This window comes from Scyliorhinus torazame, chromosome 1, assembly GCF_047496885.1.
Source record: "Scyliorhinus torazame isolate Kashiwa2021f chromosome 1, sScyTor2.1, whole genome shotgun sequence".
NCBI lineage: Eukaryota > Metazoa > Chordata > Chondrichthyes > Carcharhiniformes > Scyliorhinidae > Scyliorhinus > Scyliorhinus torazame.
Window position 1 is genome coordinate 32,320,522 of NC_092707.1, and position 23,605 is coordinate 32,344,126.

The 23,605-nt window shown below is 49.5% G+C and overlaps 1 protein-coding gene across 5 annotated transcripts in view; it reads left to right on the forward strand.

Annotated features, from left to right (window-relative positions):
* Positions 1-23,605, forward strand: part of LOC140395261 (rabphilin-3A-like) — a 545,215-nt gene that overhangs the window by 357,774 nt on the left and 163,836 nt on the right. For 4 of the 5 annotated variants that reach the window (XM_072482954.1, XM_072482865.1, XM_072483205.1 and 1 more), the window contains one exon: positions 9,777-9,818. The exons of the other annotated variant lie outside the window; for it this stretch is intronic. In XM_072482954.1, the coding sequence (XP_072339055.1) occupies positions 9,777-9,818 (42 nt within the window). The remainder of the gene's footprint in view (positions 1-9,776; positions 9,819-23,605) is intronic. 5 annotated transcript variants of the gene reach the window in all.

Consider the following 23,605-nt stretch of genomic DNA (forward strand, 5'->3'; position numbering starts at 1 on the left):
GTAAATGGGAAATTGCATGGTCAATGCAGCATAACGTGGATAAGTTTCAATGAAGAGACAATTTAGCATGGCCAATCCACCTATCCTATTCATCTTTGTAAGTAGATAGGTACAGCAAGCAGTTAGGAAGAAAAATGCTGGCGTTCATTTCAAGAGGATTTGAGTCCACGAGGAAGGATATATTACTGCAGCTGTATAGGGCCTTGGTGAGACCATATCTGGAGTATTGTGTGCTGTTTTGATCTTTTTAATCTGAGAAAAGATATACTTTCCATAGAAAGAGCGCAGCAAAGGTTCACCAGACTGATTTTTGGGGTGGCAGTATTGTTGTATGAGCAGAGATTGGGTCGACTGCGCCTAATTCAATGGAACTTAGAGGAATGAGAGGGGATCTAATTGAAATGTTTAAAGTTCTGACAGGGTTGGACAGACTGAATGTTGCTTTCTCTGTCTGGGGAGTCCAGAACAAGGGATCACAGTTTCAGGATACAGGGTAGGACATTTAGGACTGAGATGAGGAGAAAGTTCTTCACTCAGAGGGTGGTAAACCTACGGGGCGGGATTCTCCGTCCCGCCTCACCCGTTTTGTGTTGCGGCAGCGGGATCCTCCGTCCCAGCAGCCGGCCAATGGGGATTGCCACTGTGGGCACCCCCACGCCATCGGGAAATCTTCGGGTGTGAGCGCGCTGCCGGCGAGACGGAGGATCAGGTTGACGGAGAATCCAGCCCATGGAATTTTCTACCGCAGAAGGCTGTGAAGGTCAAAACATTCAAAGAAGGAAATAGATATATTTCTGACTCTAAAGGCATCAAGAGGTATGGGGAGAGTATGGGAGTGTAACATTGAGTTAGCGAATCAGCCAAGGCAGACAAGTCTCGAAGGGCTGAATGGTCTATTCCTGCTCCTATTTCCTGTGTTTCTATATTTCAGTTGCTTGTAATCAGCAGAGTACAGAACATGTACAACCAGCCAGCACTTGCGAAACCGGAAAACCGGAATGCAGCTGTCTAGTATTAGATGAGATTCCATTCTGAACAAACCTGATTGTGCTAATTATTGCACTGACAACCAATTTAACATAGTCAGTCGAGCTCATGATGTGTGGCTCATTTGCACTTGCTGGAAGAGACATACATTCATACACGGGGAGCGTGCTCTGAAAACAAAAGGATGTTCAAGCCTTGTGCCATTTTTGAGTTACCTCGGAGCTTGGGGTGCCTGTTGTTCTTCATTGCTTTCTTCATGGTAATTCCTTGACCAATCAGACTTTGCCTACCGATCAGTACCCTTTCTCTTGGAGTATAAATTGTTGCAATTGTCCTGATGAGTTCAAGATGAAAAGCTTCAGTAACATTATCTCTCCTGTGGCGAATGTAGGAATTTCAGATATATATTGTATAATATGTATCGGGTGCAGTAATGGTTGACGCCTGGGTTAGTGTGTGCATGTGTCAGCTGCAGTAAGGTTTTTAGAAATCATGGTTTAAAAGACAGGCAGACACTGAGGCTACATTAAGGGGTAGTTAAGGCACCGTATAAATGAGATCAACCTTATTTCAAACATGCGAATGTGCAAAAGGACAAGCCTAATGGATTCTTTATGATTTCTGGGGAGTAGATAATTAGAGACATGGGGCGGGATTTTCCGACCCCCCGGGTTCAGAGAATCGTCGGGGGCTGGAGCGAATCCCGCCCCCGCCGGTTGCCGAATTCTCCGGCACCGGATATTCGGCGGGTGCAGGAATCGTACCGCGCCGGTCGTCGAGCCCCCCGCGATTCTCTGGCCCGCGATGGGCCGAAGTCCCGCTGCTGGAATGCCTGTCCCGCCGGCGAGGATCAAACCACCTCTTTTCCCGGCGGGACTAGGCAGCGCGGGCGGGGTCCTGGGGGGGGAGGCGCGGGGCTATCTGGCCCCGGGGGGTGCCCCCACGGTGTCCTGGCCTGCGATCGGGGCCCACCGATCCGCGGGCGGGCCTGTGCCATAGGGGCACTCTTTTCCCTCCGCCTCGGCCATAGTCTTCACCATGGCCGACGCGGAAGAGTCCCCTCCCCTGCGCATGCATGGGGATGATGCCAGCAGCCGCTGACGCTCTCGCGGACTTCCGCCAACCGGCGAAGTCCTTTCGGCCCCGGCTGGCGTGGCGCCAAAGGCCTTTCCGGCTGGCGGCGCGCCAACCACTCCGGTACAGGGCTAGCCCCTCAAGGTGAGGGCTTGGCCCCTAAAGGGGCGGAGAAATCCGCACCTTTGGGGCGGCCCGACGCCGGAGTGGTTCACGCCACTCCATTACGCCAGGTCTCCCCGCCCCGCCGGGTAGGGGAGAATCCCGCCCATGTGCTTAAATATAAGTAATCCTGTCATGGGATTTGAGTGGAATAAGGATGATGTAATTAATGGGATGAGCAAGGGGTTGAAGCAATCAGGTTCCAAGTCAATAAATTTAGATTTGGTTGTGAGCAGAACAGCAGCTTTTGTAAAGCTGTGAAGTTAAACAGTGGGTTGACACAATAATGGACAGCTGTTTCCTTAAGGACCTCTTTCTCTACAAAACATCTCTGTACAACAAGTATTCCTGTATTTGCTAACTCTATTTAAAAGTGGGTTTTTACCAGAGATGGGTTTTGCTTGATTGGAGATAAAGAAGATAGCAGTTAGGAGTTAAAGGGCGGGTTTCTCTGTCCAGTCAAAGTGGTTTCCCTTTGTGGGCAGCCCGACGCCGTGGGAAACCCCGGGCTGCCGGCAAAACGGAGAATCTCGACAGCGGAGAATTCAGCCCAAAGTGCTTCATGTTACTGTTAAGCATTGTTCGACTTGTCATTGTAAGCTATTCATTTTATGATGTTAAAGTTCGTTTAATACTGTGTTAATAATAAAGTTTGTTAGGCTAAGGATAAACGGGGGAAGCCGAGGTCAGCCAGAGTTTGCTGACTTCCGGAAGCAATATGGGGGGAGCAACTAAGCTAGAGAGGGATCTGGGGGGGGGCGCCGTCGGGGGATAAGCGGGTGCGTGGGAACCGGGTGATGAGCTGGTCTAAAAAAGGGGATGGCTAGTCGACGAGGGGGGGGGGGGTAAGTGGATGAGGGAAGCGGATCAGGTCAGATTAAGAAAAGGATGGGTGGGACAGGTATTCCACTCGGGCTTGGATGCGAAAAATAGAGGGGTGGCAATACTGGTGGGGAAACGGGTATTGTTTGAGGCGAAGACCACAGTGGCGGACAGTGGGGGTAGATACGTGATGGTGAGTGGCAGACTGCAAGGTGAGGTGGTGGTGCTGGTGAATGTATATGCCCCGAACTGGGATGACGTGAACTTTACGAAGCGTATGTTGGGGCGCATCCCGGACCTGGAGATGGGAAAGTTGGTAATGGGGGGGATTTCAACACGGTGCTTGACCCAGGGCTGGACCGGTCCAGGTCTAGGACCGGAAGGAGGCCGGCAGCGGCCAAGGTGCTTAAGGGCTTTATGGAGCAGATGGGAGGAGTGGATCCCTGGAGATTTACTAGGCCAAGGAGTAAAGAGATTTCCTTCTTCTCCCATGTCCACAAAGTGTACTCCCGGATAGACTTCTTTGTCCTGGGAAGGGCGCTGATCCCGAAGGTGGCAGGAACGGAGTATTCGGCTATAGCCATTTCGGACCATGCCCCACGTTGGGTAGATCTGGAAGTAGGAAAGGAAAAGGAACAGCGCCCACTCTGGAGATTAGATATGGGACTGTTGGCGGACGAGGGGGTATGTGTAAGGGTGAGGGGATGTATTGAAAGGTACCTAGAGATTAATGATGACGGAGAGGTCCAGGTGGGAGTGGTCTGGGAGGCGCTGAAGGCGGTGGTTAGAGGGGAGCTGATCTCCATAAGGGCCCATAAGGGGAAACAAGAGGGTAAAGAAAGGGAGGGATTGTTGAGGGAGATTTTGAGGGTGGATAGGCAATATGAGGAGGCTCCAGATGAAGGGCTATACAGGGAAAGACGGAGATTGCACACGGAGTTTGACTTGTTGACCACGGGTAAGGCAGAGGCACAATGGAGGAAGGCACAGGGAGTGCAGTATGAATATGGAGAGAAGGCGAGCCGGCTGCTGGCCCAACAACTTAGAAAGAGGGGGGCGGCGAGAGAGATCGGAGGGGTTAGAGACGAGGAGGGAAAGATGGAACGGGGAGTGGAGAGGGTGAATGGGGTGTTTAAGGTATTTTACGAGAGGCTATATAAGGCTCAACCCCCGGAAGGGAAAGAGGGAATGATGCGTTTCCTAGACCAGCTGGAGTTCCCGAAGGTTGAGGAGCAGGAGAGGACAGGACTGGGAGCGCAGATTGCGGTGGAGGAGGTGGTAAAAGGAATTGGGAACATGCAGGCACGGAAGGCCCCGGGACCGGATGGGTTCCCGGTGGAGTTCTATAGGAAATACGTGGACCTGCTGGCCCCACTTCTGACGAGAACCTTTAATGAGGCTAGGGAAAGGGGGACACTACCCCCGACGATGTCGGAGGCGACGATATCGCTGATCCTGAAAAGAGACAAAGACCCGCTGCAGTGCGGATCATACAGGCCTATCTCCCTCTTGAACGTAGATGCCAAGCTTTTGGCCAAGGTGATGGCGACGAGGATAGAGGACTGTGTCCCTGGGGTGGTGCATGATGATCAAACAGGGTTTGTTAAAGGGAGGCAATTGAATGCTAATATACGGAGGCAGCTGGGGGTGATGATGATGCCCCCACCGGAGGGGGAGGCGGAGATACTGGTGGCGATGGACGCTGAGAAAGCATTTGATAGAGTGGAGTGGGATTACCTGTGGGAAGTACTGAGGAGATTTGGATTTGGAGAGGGGTTCATTAGATGGGTTCAGCTCCTGTACAGGGCCCCGGTGGCAAGTGTGATTACAAATAGGCAACGATCTGACCACTTCCGACTATATAGGGGTACAAGACAGGGATGTCCCCTGTCCCCGTTACTGTTTGCGTTGGCAATTGAGCCACTGGCCATAGCGCTGAGGGGCTCCAGGAAGTGGAGGGGGGTACTTAGAGGAGGAGAAGAGCATTGGGTGTCATTATACGCGGATGATTTGTTGTTGTATGTCGCGGACCCAGTGGAGGGGATGCCTGAGATAATGCAGACACTCAAGGAGTTTGGAGAATTTTCAGGATATAAATTGAATATGGGGAAGAGTGAACTGTTTGTGATGCACCCCGGGGAACAGGGCAGGGGAATAGACGATTTACCGTTGAGGAGGGTAACGAGGGAGTCTGGGAGCACTGACAGAAAAATATGGGTTGCCACCTGGGAATGCATTTCGCTATATGCAAGTGAGGGCATTTGTGAGGCAACAGGTGAGGGAATTTCCGCAGCTCCCGGCGCAAGAGATCCAGGACAGAGTGATTTTGGGGGCATGGGTGGGTGATGGTAGGGTGTCAGATATATATAGGGAAATGAGAGATGAGGGGGAGACGATGGTAGAGGAGCTGAAGGGAAAATGGGAGGAGGAGCTGGGGGAAGAGATTGAGGAGGGGCTGTGGGCAGATGCCCTAAGTAGAGTAAACTCTTCGTCCTCATGTGCCAGGCTCAGCCTGATACAATTCAAGGTTCTACACAGGGCGCATATGACTGGAGCAAGGCTGAGTAGATTTTTTGGAATGGAGAATAGGTGCGGGAGATGCGCGGGAAGCCCGGCGAACCACACCCACATGTTTTGGTCATGTCCGGAATTGCATGGGTTCTGGGTGGGTGTGGCAAAAGTGATTTCAAAGGTGGTGGGGGTCCGGGTCGAACCAGGTTGGGGGTTGGCTATATTTGGGGTTGCAGATGAGCCGGGAGTGCAGGAGGTGAGAGAGGCCGATGTTTTGGCCTTTGCGTCCCTAGTAGCCCGGCGAAGGATTCTACTTATGTGGAAAGAAGCTAAGCCCCCGGGTGTGGAGGCCTGGATCAATGACATGGCAGGGTTCATAAAATTGGAGCGGATAAAATACGCACTAAGAGGTTCGGCTCAAGGGTTCACCAGGCGGTGGCAACCGTTCCTCGACTATCTCGCAGAGCGATAAGGGAAAATAGGAAAGGTAGCAGCAGCAACCCAGGGGGGAGGGGGGGGAGGACTCATTTGGGTCCTCAGGGGTTTTATGTGTGTGTTTATATATTAGTTATTTATATTAGATTTTACGAAGTTACTATTTTAGTTACTATTTCTGTTGTTTCTTATTTTGTTGTTGGCAGTTGCCGTTAGTTAGCATATTATTTATTTTAAAAACGATCAATGTATATATTATTACAAAGTTGTAAAATGGGAAAATTTTGTTTGATTGAAAAACTTTAATAAAATATATTTATAAAAAAACAAAAAAATTAATAATAAAGTTTGTTTTAATATACCATGATCCCTGGGCTGGATTCTCCGCCCCGCCGCACCACTTTTCTACCCTGACCCGCCGGCGGGATTCTCCGTAACACCGGCCGGTCAATGGGGTTTCCCATTGTGGGGCAGCCCCACGCCGTCGGGGAACCCCCGGGCGCCAGCAAAACGGAGAAACCCGCCGGCGGAGAACCCGCCCCCTATTTGTGTGTGGAGTCACTCCTGGAGTAAAGAAGCCGTTCCTCACAGTTTTATAAATGAAAAAATATTAAAGTTTCTGTCCAGTATCCTAATAAATGTTGGGGTCTGTTCCGGGATCTTAATATATTTCCTAATCTCTGGTAGAAAATCTAGCCTCCATGTCCTACAGGGTTACAATAGCATAGTTGGATATATTACTGGATTAGTAATCTAGAGATCGAGACTAATGATCTGGGGGCACAAAATTAATTCCCACCACGGCAGCTGAGAAATTTAAATTCGATTCATTTGATAAATATAGAATAAAAAAGCTAACACCAGTAATGGTGACCATGAAACTAATGGTCATAAAAACCCATCCGGTTCACTAATGCCCTGTAGGGAAGGAAATCTGCTGTACGTATCCAGTTTGTATGTTATTGTCGAACCACAGCAGTGAACTGGCCGGCCTAGCAATCCACTCAGTTCTATTAAAGAAGGCCACCACCTTCCCAAGGGCAGTTAAGGACAGGCAATACACGTTGGCCCTCCAACAATTCCCACACCCTGCGAATGAATAAAATAAAATAAATGACGAGTGGACACCTCAGCATAAATCATTGTTTTCTGAATGTGCTCTGGGAATGTGGATGTAAAATTGCTTTCAAAACAGATTGTTATCCACTGGGATTAATTGTACCTCCCCCCCCCCCCCCCCCGCCGAGAGTCTATCCGTTCTAATCCCTACAAATTGAAAATCGTTTTATCCAGAAAATTGTGTTCAGTGTTCACTCATAAAGCTTCATTATGAGATAGAATGGATCTGAATCTCTTCACATAAATTCGTTTTTATGTTAGATTGTTCAAGGGCAAAACAGTAGGAGACTTTGGTCTGCCGTTGGGCAGCCTAGTGAGGGATCTCCACCATGCGCCCGGCTTTAACAATTCCAAAGAGCACAATAGAAATATTTACTTTGATTTATTTAAATAAAGTTCAGATCACCAATTCTTTTTTTTCCAATTAAGGGGCAATTTAGCATGGCCAATCCATCTTTGGGTTGTGGGGGTGAGACCCACACAGACACGGGAAGAATGTGCAAACTCCACACAGACAGTGGAAATATTTACTTTGATATTGGTAATATTTAACTTAAATGGCAAAAGGTCAATTAGGTAGACATTTATATAAAAACACAATGGGATTGAGTTTCTTTATCTTTTAACTTGATATTACAAAGACATTAATAATGAGAAAGTGTCCATTTTCCCCTACAACAGGCTTTATTCAATGCAGTACTCTGGTAACACTTTACTATATTTATCATGAAGTGCGGTCCACATGGGGTGTTCTGTTTAATAATTTCCTACATGAAGGCTTGCTTTAGGTTTAGCTACCGGGAGCGAGGTTCTCCGACCCCCCGCCGGGTCGGAGAATCGCCGGGGGCTGGCGTGAATCCCGCCCCCGCCGGTTGCCGAATTCTCTGGCACCGGATATTCGGCAGGGACGGGAATCGCGCCGCGCCTGTTGGCGCCCCCCCCCCCCCCCCCCCCCCCCCCGCGTAATTCTCCGGCCCGGATGGGCCGAAGTCCCGCTGCTAGAATGCCTGTCCCGCCGGCGTAGATTAAACCACCTACCTTACCGGCGGGACAAGGCGGCGTGGGCGGGCTCCGGGGCCCTGGGGGGGGGCGCTGGGCGATCTGGCCCCGGGGGGTGCCCCCACGGTGGCCTGGAACGCGATCGGGGCCCACCGATCTGCAGGCGGGCCTGTGCCGTGGGGGCACTCTTTTCCTTCCGCCTTCGCCACGGTCTCCACCATGGCGGAGGCGGAAGAGACTCCCTCCACTGCGCATGCGTGGGAAACTGTCAGTGGCCGCTGACGCTCCCGCGCATGCGCTGCCCCGAGATGTCATTTCCGCGCCAACTGGCGGGGCACCAAAGGCCTTTTCCGCCAGCTGGCAGGGCGGAAATCAGTCCGGCGCGGGCCTAGCCCCTTAAGGTTGGGGCTCGGCCCCCCAAGATGCGGAGGATTCCGCACCTTTGGGGCGGCACGATGGCCGACTGATTTGCGCCGTTTTGGGCGCCGGTCGGCGGACATCGCACCGTTTCCGGAGAATTTCGCCCCAGGTAAGTGACTAATGAAGTGCCAGAAGTGATGAGACTGTGCACTAGCTCATACATTGCATTTCGAAAGTACAGTAGCCTTGAGGTTATGCTAGCAACCCAGAGTGACAGTTCAAATCTCATCATTTTACCTTTGTAAATTTACATTCAATAAATCTGGTATTTAAAAAAAATAGTACAGGCTTGCTAATGTCTTTTAGGTGTGGCCTACAAATGAATCCAGTGTCACGCTATGTGGTTAACTCTTATTATCTTCAGAGAAAATAGGGATGGACAATAAATACTGCAGACTGATCCAGTCTGGACCTATCTGTGCAGTGTGGGCATATCAAAGGGTTAATGCTTCCCAGTTTGTGAATTCTGTTTCCCGATCAATCGCCTTGTTTTGAGCCATTCCACCTGACTCCCACCTAACCAGCTCAGGAAATGAAAATTGCTTATTGTCACAATTAGGCTTCGATGAAGTTACTGTGAAAAGCCCCTAGTCGCCACATTCCGGCGCCTGTTCGGGGAGGCTGGTACGGGAATTGAACCCGCGCTGCTGGCCTGCCTCGGTCTGCTTTAAAAGCCAGCGATTTAGCCCAGTGTGCTAAACCAGCCCCTTTTCCGAGGGGTTAATACACCAAAGTGAACGTTAGGTCGCTGCTTGAATGGCGAATACAATTTATGGGTGCACTTTTAGAAGTAAGTGTGTGGTAAACTATGCTTTGGTAGAAACAGTGTTGCCAAATGAATAGCTGAATTATAGCTTAACATGTTGCCGCCAAGGCAGAGGAAACAGCTTTTCCTGGAGGAAGGCAGCCGACGACACGGTGGTGATGCTGCTGCAATTCCACCTGTGTGCCAGCAGGAGTTCCTTTGAGCAGCAATGCATCCAAAAAGTGGGCACTCACCTGCCCAATTGTCCCATTCCAACCATTTGATTACAGTGCAGGTATTGGGGTCAAATCCAACCCTTTCCTGATCATTATGTCCCCGTTCTACACTAGGCAGAGCTTTAACGCACTTGACTAAGCCATTAAAGAAGCTTCTTCATCATTCTTTTGCCTTCTCTGCTGTTTTGTTTGCTTTACCATCAGCATGTGAAGCTCGCCCGTGGCTATCTCTGTTAGTAAATTTTCTCCTACCCTGTGTTTCTCAGGTCAAGCAGAGGGTGCTATCCCTGCTGAGCAGGCTTCTTATGGTAAGACTGTTTTCAGCATGAATACAGCATGTTAAATCCCAGTACACGCATGTGAATTGTATTTCCAAACAATCTGCCAGAGCAGTTTATATTGTTGCCAGTTTAATTTTGAGCCCTGAGGAGCCGCTAAACTAGGCTGCTAAAACTGGTCTGTGACTCTGCCGCCAGGGTAAGGGTACTGGTCCCAGCAGCAACATTGATGCAAGGGGCTGGCACAGTGTCGCCATCCAAACTAAAAAAAATAATTTAAAAATGAGCATTTATAAAAAGGATTAGTGCCCAGCACACAGTGGAGGGACGAATGTTGGTGAATTGTGGCTGAGAACATTGACTGATGCCAGGGTCAGGTCAGAGGGTTGATCACTCAGGCAGCAGTGATTTGCGAAGGGTTTTAGGAATTTAGGTCCATTTGCTTTCAAACCTTTGATTCTGAGCAGAGTTGAGAATGGTGTTACTTCTCCCCTATCTTACTGCCAGAAAGTTTTGTCCCTCCTCTCTTGAAGCTGCTGACTTGTTGGGATAAGGGATTGCTGTTCCCTGATATATTCAGTGAGCTTCCATCCTTTGTTTTAAGCGGGAAATAAAGTACTAGCAGACTACAAATGTAGTGACTTCATCCTCATCCACAATTTCTCTCACAGACACACATTTAACAGGGAGAACCACTTGAAGGCAATCGGCTGGAATTCCGCCTGAATTTTTCTACTTTAGCTCAAGAGGAACTGAAATCAATTCAAACTACCCTGGCTGCAATCACTATCTGAGAATCAAACTTGAGATTAGCCTAATCTGGCCACGCAGGGCAGCAACGTGGCGCAGTGGGTTAGCCCTGCAGCCTCACGGCGCCGAGGTCCCAGGTTCGATCCCAGCTCTATCCTGTGGAGTTTGCACATTCTCCCCATGTTTGCGTGGGTTTCGCCCCCCACAAACCCAAAAGATGTGCAGGCTAGGTGAATTGGCCACGCTAAATTGCCCCTTAATTGGAAAAAATGAATTGGGTACTCTAAATTTAAAAAAAGAAAAAAAAAAGAATATAATGCCACACCACAAGATACATTTCCTGCTGAAGTAATTTATTCAATGTAATAACTTATTCCATTTCTATAATTTATTTTTATTCATTAGTGAGGACCCAGGAATCACTGGCTCGGCCAGCATTTTTGCCCAACTCTAATTGCCCTTGAGAAGGTGGTGAGCTGCCTTCTTGAACCGCTGCAGTCCACACGGTATAAATGCAACCAAAATGCTGTTAGTCCCAGGTTTTTGACCCAGTGATAGTGAAGGAATAGCGATACAACTCCAAGTCAGGATGGTGAACGGCATGGAGGAAACTTGCAGGTGCACATTCATCTACTGCCCAAGGTGGGGGAGGTCACGGGTTTGGAAGGTATTGTCAGATGAGACCTGGTGGGTTCCTGCAGCACACCTTGTAGGTGGTAGAGGGAGGGAATGTTTTAAGATGGTGGGTGCAGTGCCAATAAGGTGGGGTGCTTTTGCCAGAGTTATGTCAAGATTCTTGTCAAAGCAGCACTCATCCAAGTAAGTGCAGCGTATTCCATCACATGACTTGCGCCATATATGGGGAACAGATTTTGTGGAGTCAGGAACTGAGTTCGTCACTGAATAATTTCCAGCCTCTGACCGGCTCTCAGCCACACTATTTATATAACTCGTTCAGTCCAGCTTCTAGCCAATGGTGACCTTCAGGGTGTTGATAGTGAGGGATTCAGCAATGGTAATGCCATTGAATGTCAAGGGGAGATGGTTGGATTTTCTCTTGTTAGAGATGGTCATTGTCTGGTACTTACGTGATGGGAATGTAACCTGCCACTTATCAGCCCAAGCCTGAACATTGGCCCGATCTTGCTGAATGGGGGCTCAGACTGAGGATCCGTGAACAATGCTGAACATTGTGCAATCATCAGTGAACATCCCACTTCTGACCTTATGATGAAAGGAAGGTCATTAATAAATCATCTGAAGATGGTTGGGCCCAAAACACTACCCTGAGGAACTCCTGCAGTGATAATCCTGTGACTGAGATGATTAGCTTTCAGCGATCACAACTAACTTCAATTGTGCTAGATACCACTCTAACTAGTGAAGAGCTCCCCCCACCCCCCCGATTCCCATTGATTTCAATTTTGCCTGGACTTCTTGTGGTGAACCACTGTAATAGGAGATGTAAGGTAGGACCTGCACTACAGGTTTGCCGGCAGCTCCTGCCGGCTGGCTCCGCCCACGGAGAACTGTATAAATATGCATGACCTCCAGTGCCCTGCCATTTCGCCAGCTGCAGCAGGAGGCCACACATCTGACTGTAATAAAGCCACAGTTGTACCCAACTTTAGTCTTTGTGCAATTGATCGTGCATCAATTTATTACAGTCAGATTTTCCACAGAATGGATGTCAGAATTAAGCCCGATCGCCTGCAGCTGGATCCGCACTCGCCCGACCCCAGAAAAGACTTTACTCACTGGCTAGCATGTTTTGAGGCCTACATCAAGGCTGCGGACCCCGAGCCCACGGAGGCTCAGAAGATAAACGTCCTGTACTCCAGACTGAGCTCCAGCGTGTTCCCGTTGATCCAAGACGCCACGAATTACACAAAAGCAATGGAACTCCTTAAGGAACACTACGCACAGAAGGCGAACATGCTCTTCGCCAGGCATGTACTCGCCACCTGCTCGCAACTACCTGGTGAGTCCATCGAAGACTTCTGGCGGGCCCTAATTCTACTTGTCCGGTACTGTGACTGTCAGGCCGTTACGGCCGCCGAACACATGAATCTCCTCATGCGCGATGCCTTTATGACGGGGATTGCGTCGGACCGCATCCGAGAACGATTACTGGAAGGGGCCATGCTCGAACTGGTGGAGACAAAACCCTTGGCGCTCTCCATGACGGTCGCATCCCGTAACGTACAATCGTACCCCTCCCGCCGCGTTGCCCACCCTTCTACTCCTCCTGGACACCGCCGCCAACATCCTCAGCCGGGGCCCTGCCTTCCCAATACACCTGCGCCGCATGCCGATCCGCGCACCCCGGGGGTCCCCGCTGCTACTTCTGCGGTCAGCAGAAGCATCGCCGCCAACACTGCCAGGCTCGCACTGCAGTTTGTAAAGCCTGCAGTAAAAAGGGCCACTTCGCAGCTGTGTGCCAGGCACGCGCAGTTGTTGATTCCCAAATTTCTTTCTCCGTCAGTCTGGCCTCAATAAAAGTTGAGATGGATTTGCACGTAAAAAGAAGTTAAATTTTTTTTCGGTGATTGGGGCGGTGATCTGATCCAGTGCACCCCGCATTCTACCCATCACACATTTAAGGATGGCCAGGCCCACAAAGATGCAGCCGATAGCTACCACTAGATACATGGCCATATTTATCAACCAGTCCTTCCATCCTCCAAATCCCCAGTTACCCCAAGAGCCAGGATCCTGCATCCCGTCCAAGTGATCCCGTATGCGAACCATAAATTTAGTGATGTTAGCGGTCAAGTCCTGAACTCCCATGATACACTTGCCCTGTACTATGGCGCATACCCCACCCTCACGGGCCAGAAGATAGTCAAGAGCATACCGGTTCTGCATTGCAAACAACCGTAGCTGAGACAACTCCTTAGTTATTGCCCCGAGGGCTCCCAAGGTTTCATTTCCCAAGATGGTAAGGCCGCAAATAAAATAATTCCGATCACTGACTACTACCCGGGTTTTCCTCAGTTTGGCCTTTAATTAACTTAAGTGTATCTCCCGGTAACCTACGTTCTAGCTGTACTTCCCTTCTCATACGCCCCATCCTCTCTCTAGTCCCTTTCTCTTTCTCATAGCCTCTTCCTACACTCTTCTGACAGCCTGATTTTACCTTTATTGTACCACTCTTAACACATCCAAAATCAAATTTACATGTATTCCAAAAACAAGGCAATGTCCATATAATGTTCCCTTCCCATCGCCGGGACCGGTGCAACTGCTTCATGACTCCTGCATTCTCCTTAACTTTGATGACCTTCCATGAGTTGATACCATGTCCTCGTATATGGGGGCAGCGAAGAACATCACCTTTGCATAGGTGATGTATCTTTGTAGATTGGTTGGGGCTACACAGATACATAATATTCCCCTTTTCCATGTCCATCGCCAATAACACGCCAAGCGAAGTGAGGCCAAATATCAGACAGACGATGCGTAGCCACTCCATCATGCTCCACACCTGTAAAATAGCACTGGAGAAGGGAGGCAGGTTAGTATCCGACCTTTTACAGTAGTGGAGATGGACTCAATTTACAGTGATGTAGGTGGACCCAAGCACTTCGCCCCTCCACTTTAACTGCTGTGGGGGTGGTAAGGAGAACTTGGAAGGGCCCGTCCCATCGCGGCTCCGACCCCTTCCTAGTCCAATTTTTGACCATGACATAACTACCGGGCTGGACTGAAAGTGAGCTAGGTACTGGGGGCAATGGCTGGTGAGCCGCGCGGACTTGGCCATGGAGTTCCTTGAGCACTTGCGTGAGGGCTAGAACATAGGTGGTCATTTCTTCAGTCATCTGATGAAACTGAACCAGTCTGGGAACCTGCAGGCTCCAGGGAGTTCTAAGAGGCCTACCATAAAGAATCTCGGCGGGAGAGAGCCGGGCCGGTCCCGCAGGTGTAACCCGCAGCTGGAAGAGGGCAACGGGGAGCAACTTAAGCCATGTCAGTCCCGTGTCTGCTCTTAATTTAGCCAATTTAGTTTTGAGGGTCTGATTGTGTCTCTCAACCAACCCGGCCGCCTGCGGTCTGTAAGCACAGTGTAACTGCTGGCGTATGCCCAACTGGGAGCAAAACTCCTTGTTAATTTGTCCAATAAAATGAGGCCCATTATCAGAACTTAACTGAGCTGGTATACCGTACCGGGGAATGATTTCCCTCATCAAGACTTTAACCACAGTAGCAGCTTTATTATCGATAGTCGGATATACCTCAACCCATCTGCTGAACACATCCACAATGACCAAAACATATTTGTAACATTGACACCTTTCCAACTCAATGTAATCCATTTGGAGCGTCTCAAAGGGACCACTGGGCAACGGGGTTTGCCCCTTCCCACAAGGGATACCTTTTCCGGTGTTATATTGCTGACAAATCCAACACCGATTACTGATACTTTGGGCCAACCCCTGCATTTTAGGGTGCCACCAAGTGTCCAGCAATAAATCACTAGTCCCTCGAGCCCCACAATGAGTTGCAAAGTGTACACATTCAATGACCCATAAAGCCAGCACATCAGACATACAAGTCTGATGTGCAGGCGTGGTCCATAAAGAGGAAACAGAATCATATGTACAACCTAACCGTTTCCACATTTGTTTATCACTCTCAGGAGCGCCCTCCTGTAACCTTATGACGTCTTGGATGGTTGGCATTGACTTGTCAAAAGCAGACATATTTATAGTAGATCGTTTAGTCTGACTTAACATCTTAGGCACCATCACTTGCTGAATTTGCGCGGCTGTTCGCGCTGCACGATCTGCTCGTTCATTACCAACGTCAACTGGGGTTGTACCATTCGTGTGGGCAGCGCATTTAATAACGGAAATCTGCGCGGGCATAAGGAGGGCCTGCAGTAGGTCATTAACTAAACCCCGGTTGGATATTTCTGTGCCTGCCGAGGTAAGGAATCCCCTATTCTTCCAGAGTTGTCCGAAGTCATGAACTACCCCGAAAGCATATCGGGAGTCAGTGTAGATATTTACCCGACGATCTCCCCCAAGTATACATGCACGGGTGAGGGCAAAAAGTTCGGCTTGTTGAGCTGAATAAGGGGTCTGGAAAGCTGCCACTTCTAGAATCAGACCATCCTGATCTATGATTGCGTAACCGGACAGTCTCCGGCCAGTGGGGCTTACTAATGCACTGCCATCAACATACATAATCATGTCAGGTTGTTCTAACGGAATATCACTCAGATCGTCCCTTATTGTTGTAGTTTCCTGAATCAAGGCTAAACAGTCGTGACCAGGCGCGTCCTCATGGACAGGGGGACCACTAAGAAAACAGGCTGGATTGATAGTGGTACAGTATTTAAATGTCAGACGTGGATTGTTCAAAAAGTATACCTCATACCTATTCTGACGAGCTGCGGTAAGATGCTGAGTCTGCAGTTGCCTCAGTAGTGCGATGACCGAGTGGGAGCTATACACCGTAATATCCAGTTGGAGGGTGAGAGCATGTAATGGCTATGCGATGGCATTGATTGAACGTAAATCCTGTACTAATCGGTACTGGTCTGGTTTGGCTGGTTTAGGCACAGCAAGTATGGGGGTGTTACATTCTGATTGGCAAGGGACCAAAATACCCTGTTGCAACAGCTCTTGAATTAATTTATCTATTGATGGAGCAGCTTGAGATTTCAGGGGGTATTGTCGAATGGAAGGTAGCTTTACATGATCCTTAATCATCACCTTAATAGGTGTAACATTCGTCTTTCCCACTTATGATGGGTATTCCGCCCAGACCTGTGGATTGACATATTCCAACACATCATGTCCCCTGTGATGCTGCAGTCGAGTGTTAATCGTTTCAGGGACCTCAAAATATTTTATGGTAGTGCCGTCCGGCATGACTTGAAGTGCGTAGTCTGTTGGATCTGAATGATCCACTGCCCTCCTGACCATTCGCCCCATATCCCTGGCATGGTACTGGTCATGGACCTGACGTGTAATATGAGGGCTTACCGAAGCTGACTGTGGCCATAAATGTGGTGATATTGTAACAAAATCGGCTGTACCTTCTTTTCCCGTGACTGTGGCTGTAACCTTGACTGGCCATTCAGTCTCAAGTAATGGCCGGTATTTGTCCTCCAACTCCCTGTTTCGTCCAGTTCTGTCATAGGCCAGGGTAACGTGATGCAGTGACTGTTCAACGTCTAACGTCCACCACTGGGGGGTGATAGAAATATAGCACTGTTGTCTCATCCTCCTCTTCGCTGATCCACCCACCCAAAGTCACTATATTGGGGCTCCTGCTGGTAAACTACCATTTCTGCCGCTTGTTGGGGTCGCAGATCATCCTTTTTCATTACATACTCAGTCTTAACCTTTGTAACTGAGCCTCCTTCTTGGCCTACACCCTCCTTCCAGTAAAATCTGACTGCCCTTGCCATCTGGGAAGGGTCGTTCTCTGTCCAATTCATGTTATTACATTTCACAGCAGTAACCACAGAAGGTGGTAGGCAATGCATTAACATAGCACAGTATTGAGGGGAATTCTGACCATTTTGATACAGCAAATCGCCTGACTGCCCCCGGTAGATTTCATTAAAACGCTCCAGAAATTCCTCTGGCTCTTCAGTCTTCCTAGGTTTTAGGTCTAAGATAACAGAAAGATTTATGGGCCTTTGAAATGTGCTATTCAACGCATTCAAGATCTGTGTCCTTTTCTCTATTTGCTCCTTTTTTTTTAAACTTAAAAATGTTTGAAAATTCAAATTGAATTACTGCAACTTGCAAGCTTAGCTCTGATCTCAACTCAGAACTAAATTTACAATTTGCTTAACACAAACTTGTATAACATTTACAACTTAATTATTTCTTTATCTTAACAATTTTTCTTTTAACAAGTTTTTTTCTTTTACATACACATAAGTATTAGCAAAATCAACTATCATCTCCAGATTGACACTTTTTAAAATGGTGTCCATGATCTTCTTTAAGTTTCTATTAATCTCCAGATAAAATGAGATAAACCTTATTTCAAGTAAGTAAAACTTAAGATTCTGGCAATTTCAATCAATTGCTTTCGAAAATAATAACTTTTATCAAAGAGGTGGAGAAACCCACTGGTTTCCTTTAATTAATTCAAAACGTAACTTTGCTGGAGTTCACTGACTCAAAGGAAAGGTATCCGATTATACTAGCGACTGGCGCTGTTATCTCAAGGCCTGAGTGAGAAGCACTGTCTGGCATGACTTCGCCTGCTGCTGTTAACCCTTTGAGAGACTTCTGCTTCAACCAATCTGCAGCATTCCCCACAATCTCAACTAGCCCTCGGAACTGCGTTTTTCGCCAATACAGTCCAAGGAGACAATTTTAGCTTAATCAACTATATTTTTAACACATAGACATATAGAGGTGAACCATTTTCAATTTCAAATGTTACATCTACCTCTCATAACGTAACCCAACCGAATTAACTCACAAATAAAGTTGAACCATTTATATTTTAAATGTTACATCAACAATACAGCCTACCCCAGCCGAATTAACTCACAAATAAAGTTGAACCATTTATATTTTAAGTGTTACATCAACAATACAGCCTACCCCAGCCGAATTAACTCACAAATAAAGTTGAACCATTTATATTTTAAATGTTACATCAACGATACAGCCTACCCCAGCCGAATTAACTCACAAATAAAGTCCCATCAATTAAAATGCTAATCCCCAGACTGACCTGTGATTTCGTCGAGGCGGTCTTTCTGTGCCAACCGCGAGTGACCAGACTAATCAGACGATAAGAAGAGGGGAACAATCAATGCGCGGTCGTTTTCCAGTTCTACATTGAGGGCCCTTTGTTCCCCATCCTCCTGTTCATAATCAGTCTAATTCTGATTTCGCAGTTGGATCAGGATCGCCCTGAGAAATCCCGGTTTTCGGCACCAAATGTTGATTCCCAAATTTCTTTCTCCGTCAGTCTGGCCTCAATAAAAGTTGCGATGGATTTGCACGTAAAAAGAAGTTATTTATTTAGCTTGCAAGCTTGATTCATCTTACAGAAACATAAGAGACATCCAGTCTCCTACACTTCAGAAAGCGAATGAACAAAGAGACAAAGGGATCTCTGCAAATCAATTCAAATGGTATCAAGTTTCACATACTCGACGCCCATAGGTCAGCCTATATCCCTCCTGACCTGTTTGATCTATTCTGATTGGCTCACTTCCAATCCCTTTCTCTGGCCCCTATCAATGCAGCATCACTCTCATAGACACACCTCTTCCTGCTTTTTCCATGCGGTCTCAATCCCTTTGTCTCTATCTGCCAGAATCAAAGTGGCTTATTTCTACATTACATTAACTAGTATCTCTAAAGTAACTATTTTATATCACATTCGTCACAGTCGCTGCGATCGCCCCCACTATCGCCCCTTCCCCCACGCCAGACGCACAATGGGAGCTGCCATCTTCTCCTCCCGGGTACATGTGCGACCAATGGGCGCCGCCATCTTGTCCCCCACAGGGTCTCCGGACATCCCAACCTCGGAACCGCACTCGCTCGCCACCCGAAGCATCCGATGGCTACCCGCAGCTCGCTTCGATGACGCTGGACCAATCTCGCCCGCACAACCTGGCCACCACGCCGCCGACGGTTAAAATCAACGGCCACGCGACCTCGTACCCAGATACAGTAAGGCGCTGCTCCCTCGCGGTCCACCCTGCCAATCAAAGGATCTCCCGAGCATCCGGATCCCACTCCGTCCCTATCAGAGGTTTTTGTACAGTCACCCTCACGGTCCAGGGCATAGAATTTAGTAACTTCCGCCTCTATGTCCTTCCTAATCTCTGCGCTGCACTCCTGTTGGGCCTGGACATCCAGTGCAAACTCCAGAGCCTCACCCTCAAATTCGGCGGGCCCCTACCCCCCTTACCGTTTGCGGCCTCGCGACCCTCAAGGTCGATCCCCACTCCCTTTTTGACAATCTAACTGCGGATTGCAAGCCCGTTGCCACTAGGAGCAGATGGTACAGCACCCAAGACAAGACCTTCATCAGGTCCGAAGTCCAGTGGCTGCTTAAGGGGGGTATTATCGAGGCCAGCAACAGGCCCTGGAGAGCCCATGTGGTAGTGGTTAAAACTGGGGAGAAACACAGGATGGTCGTGGACTACAGCCAGACCATCAATCGGTACACGCAGCTCGACGCATGCCCCCTTCCACGGATATCTGTTTAGCACAGGGCTAAATCGCTGGCTTTGAAAGCAGACCAAGGCAGGCCAGCAGCACGGTTCAATTCCCGTAACAGCCTCCCTGAGCAGGTGCCGGAATGTGGCGACTAGGGGCTTTTCACGGTAACTTCATTTGAAGCCTACTTGTGACAATAAGCGATTTTAATTTTTCATTTTCATTCATATCTGATATGGTCAATCAGATTGCGCAGTACCGGGTCTTCTCAACAATTGACCTGAAATCCGCCTACCACCAGCTCCCCATCCGGAAGTCGGACCGGCCATACACTGACTTCGAGGCGGACGGTCGCCTCTACCATTTAGGGTCCCTTTCGGTGTCACAAATGGAGTCTCGGTCTTCCAAAGAGAGATGGACCGAATGGTCCACCAGTACGGTTTGCGGGCCACCTTTCCGTACTTAGATAATGTCACCACCTGCGGCCATGACCAGCAGGACCACAATGCCAACCTCGATAAATTCCTCCGCACTGCCACTCTTCTCAACCTGACCTACAACAAAGAGAAGTGTGTGTTCAGCACGACCCGGTTAGCCATTCTCGGCTATATAGTCCAAAACGGACTTCTCGGGTCCGACCGCATGGAACTTCCCCTCCCCCACTGGCCAAAGGCCCTCAAACGCTGCCTGGGGTTCTTTTCCTACTACGCTCAGTGGGTCCCAAACTATGCGGACAAGGCCCGCCTACTCATTCAGTCCACCCAATTCCCCCTCGCGGTCGAGGCACAACACGCTTTCATCCGCATCAGAGCAGACATCGCCAAGGCCGGGATGCGCGCAGTGGACGAGTCACTGCCTTTCCAAGTAGAAAGCGACGCTTCAGACGTCGCCCTTGCCGCCACTCTAAACCAGGCAGGCAGACCCGTGGCATTCTTTTCCCACACCCGTCATGCCTCTGAAATTCGACACTCATCCGTCGAGAAGGAGGCCCAAGCTATCGTTGAAGCTGTGCAGCATTGGAGGCATTACCTGGCTGGTAAGAGATTCACTCTCCTCACTGACCAACGGTCGGTAGCCTTCATGTTCAATAACACACAGCGGAGCAAGATCAAAAATGATAAAATCTTGCGGTGGAGAATCGAGCTCTCCACCTATAACTACGAGATCTTGTATCGCCCCTATAAACTCAACGAGCCCCCAAACGCCCTCTCCCGAGGTACATGTGCCAGCGCACAAGTGGACCAACTCTGGGGCCTACACGACCGCCTTTGTCACCCGGGGTCACTCGATTGTACCATTTGGTCAAAAGCTCGCAATCTGCCCTACTCCGTCGAGGAAGTAAGGACAGTCACCAGGGACTGCCAGGTCTGTGCGGAGTGCAAGCCGCACTTCTAATGAAATGAAATGAAAATCGCTTATTGTCACAAGTAGGCTTCAAATAAAGTTACTGTGAAAAGCCCCTAGTCGCCACATCCCGGCGCCTGTTCGAGGAGGCTGGTACGAGCTGCTACCAGCCAGACCGTGCGCACCTGGTGAAGGCTTCCCGCCCCTTTGAACGCCTCAGCGTGGATTTCAAAGAGCCCCTCCCCTCCACCGACCGTAACACGTACATTCTCAGTGTGGTCGATGAGTACTCCAGATTCCCCTTCGCCATCCCATGCCCCGATATGATGTCTGCCACCGTCATCAAGGCCCTCAGCACCATCTTCGCCCTGTTCGGTTTCCTCACCTACATCCACAGTGACAGAGGATTCTCATTCATGAGCGATGAACTGCGTCAGTTCCTGCTCAGCAGGGGTATAGCCTCCAGCAGGACGACCTGCTACAACCCCCGGGGAAACGGGCAAGTAGAACGGGAGAATAGGACGGTTTGGAGGACCGTCCAACGGGCCCTACGGTGCAAGAACCTCCCAGCCTCTCGCTGGCAGGAGGTCCTCACTGACGCTCTACACTCCATCCGGTCACTACTGTGCACCGCCACTAACAACAAACCCCATGAACGTGTTTTTACCTGTCCCAGGAAGCCCACATCCGGGGTGTCGCTCCCGACTTGGCTCGCTGCTCCAGGACCGGTCCTTCTCCGTAGGCACGTCCGACTCCACAAGGCGGACACCTTGGTGGACAGGGTCCACCTGCTCCACGCCAACCCTCACTATGCCTACGTTGAATTCCCCGACGGGTGCCAAGATACTGTCTCACTCAGGGACCTGGCACCGTCAGGTTCCACCCCAACACACCCCCCCCACCAATGCGCCCCCCCCCCACCTCCCACCGCGCCGCCAATATTGACCCCACCAGACCACCCCCGCTCCCCTTTTCCGCACAAGAGGACGAAGAGGACTTCTGCATGCTCCCGGAGTTCCCCGATGACTGGCCAGCATCAGCACCGCCACCACCGCCATTGGTGGCACCTCCACCACCGCCAGCACCGACTTCGCTGCCACCCTTACGCTGCTCCCAACGAAGCACCAAAGCACCGGACCGGCTGAACCTTTAACGGACTCCGGACCGTCAACATGGACTTTTCTTTCCCTACCACTGTACATAATTGCACTAATCGTATATAGTTTCACGTCACCCCCGCCGGACTCATTTTTAACAGGGGGTGAATGTGGTGAACCACTGTAATAGGAGATGTAAGGTAGGACCTGCACTACAGGTTCGCCGGTAGCTCCTGCCGGCTGGCTCCGCCCAGGGAGAACTGTAGAAATATGCATGACCTCCAGTGCCCTGCCATTGCGCCAGCTGCAGCAGGAGGCCACACATCTGACTGTAATAAAGCCACAGTTGTACCCAACATTAGTCTTTGTGCAATTGATCGTGCAACTTCTTAATGTCACTCTACTGCTTTGATGTCAAAGGCAGTCACGCTCACCTCACGTCGGAGACTCAGCTTCTTGTTCATGTTTGGACCAAGGCTGTAGTGAGGTAAAAAGTCGGGTGTCCCTGGCAGAGAGGAATGGCTCAGCCCTGTCCATTACAGGGAGTCCTGAGTTGTAACTTCACCAGGTTGACACATCATTGCTGGTTATGGAATGCCCTCCTGCATTCTTCCCTGTACCAAGATTGATCCCCTGGCTTGATGGTAATACTAGAGTGAGGTATATACCGGGTCTTGAGGTTACATATTGTGGTTGAATACAATTCTGCTGATGGTCCACAGCACCACATGGTTTAGCACAGGGCTAAATCGCTGGCTTTGGAAGCAGACCCAGGCAGGCCAGCAGCACGGTTCAATTCCCGTACCAGCCTCCCCGAACAGGCGCCGGAATGTGGCGACTAGGGGCTTTTCGCAGTAACTTTATTTGAAGCCTACTTGTGACAATAAGTGATTTTCATTTCATTTCAAGATCTGTTCTGAACCCATCCCATGGAGCAGAGTGGTAGTGCAAAGACAGGACGCCATCTCCACAAGGATTGTGCATTGGTTACGTCTACCAATATTGCGGTGGAAAGATGCATCTGTGAAATTTAGATTGGTGAGGGCGAGGCTCAATGAGTGGGCATATGCATGGCAGATGCAGTATAATGTGGATAAATATGAGATTATCTGCTTTGGTAGCAAATAGGAAGGCAGATTATTATTTGAATGTGTGTAAATTAAGAATCATTGAATTTACAGTGCAGAAGGAGGCCATTCGGCCCATCGAGTCTACACCAGCCCTCGGAAAGAGCACCCCACCCAAGCCCACCCCATCCCCGTAACCCAGCAACACCACCCAACCTTTTTGGACACTAAGGACAATTTAGCATGGCAATCCACCTAACCTGCACATCTTTGGACTGTGGGAGGAAATCGGAGCACCCGGAGGAAACCCACGCACACACGGGGAGGATGTGCAGATTCCGCACAGACAGTGACCCAAGCCGGGAATCAAACCTGGGACCCTGGAGCTGTGAAGCAACTAT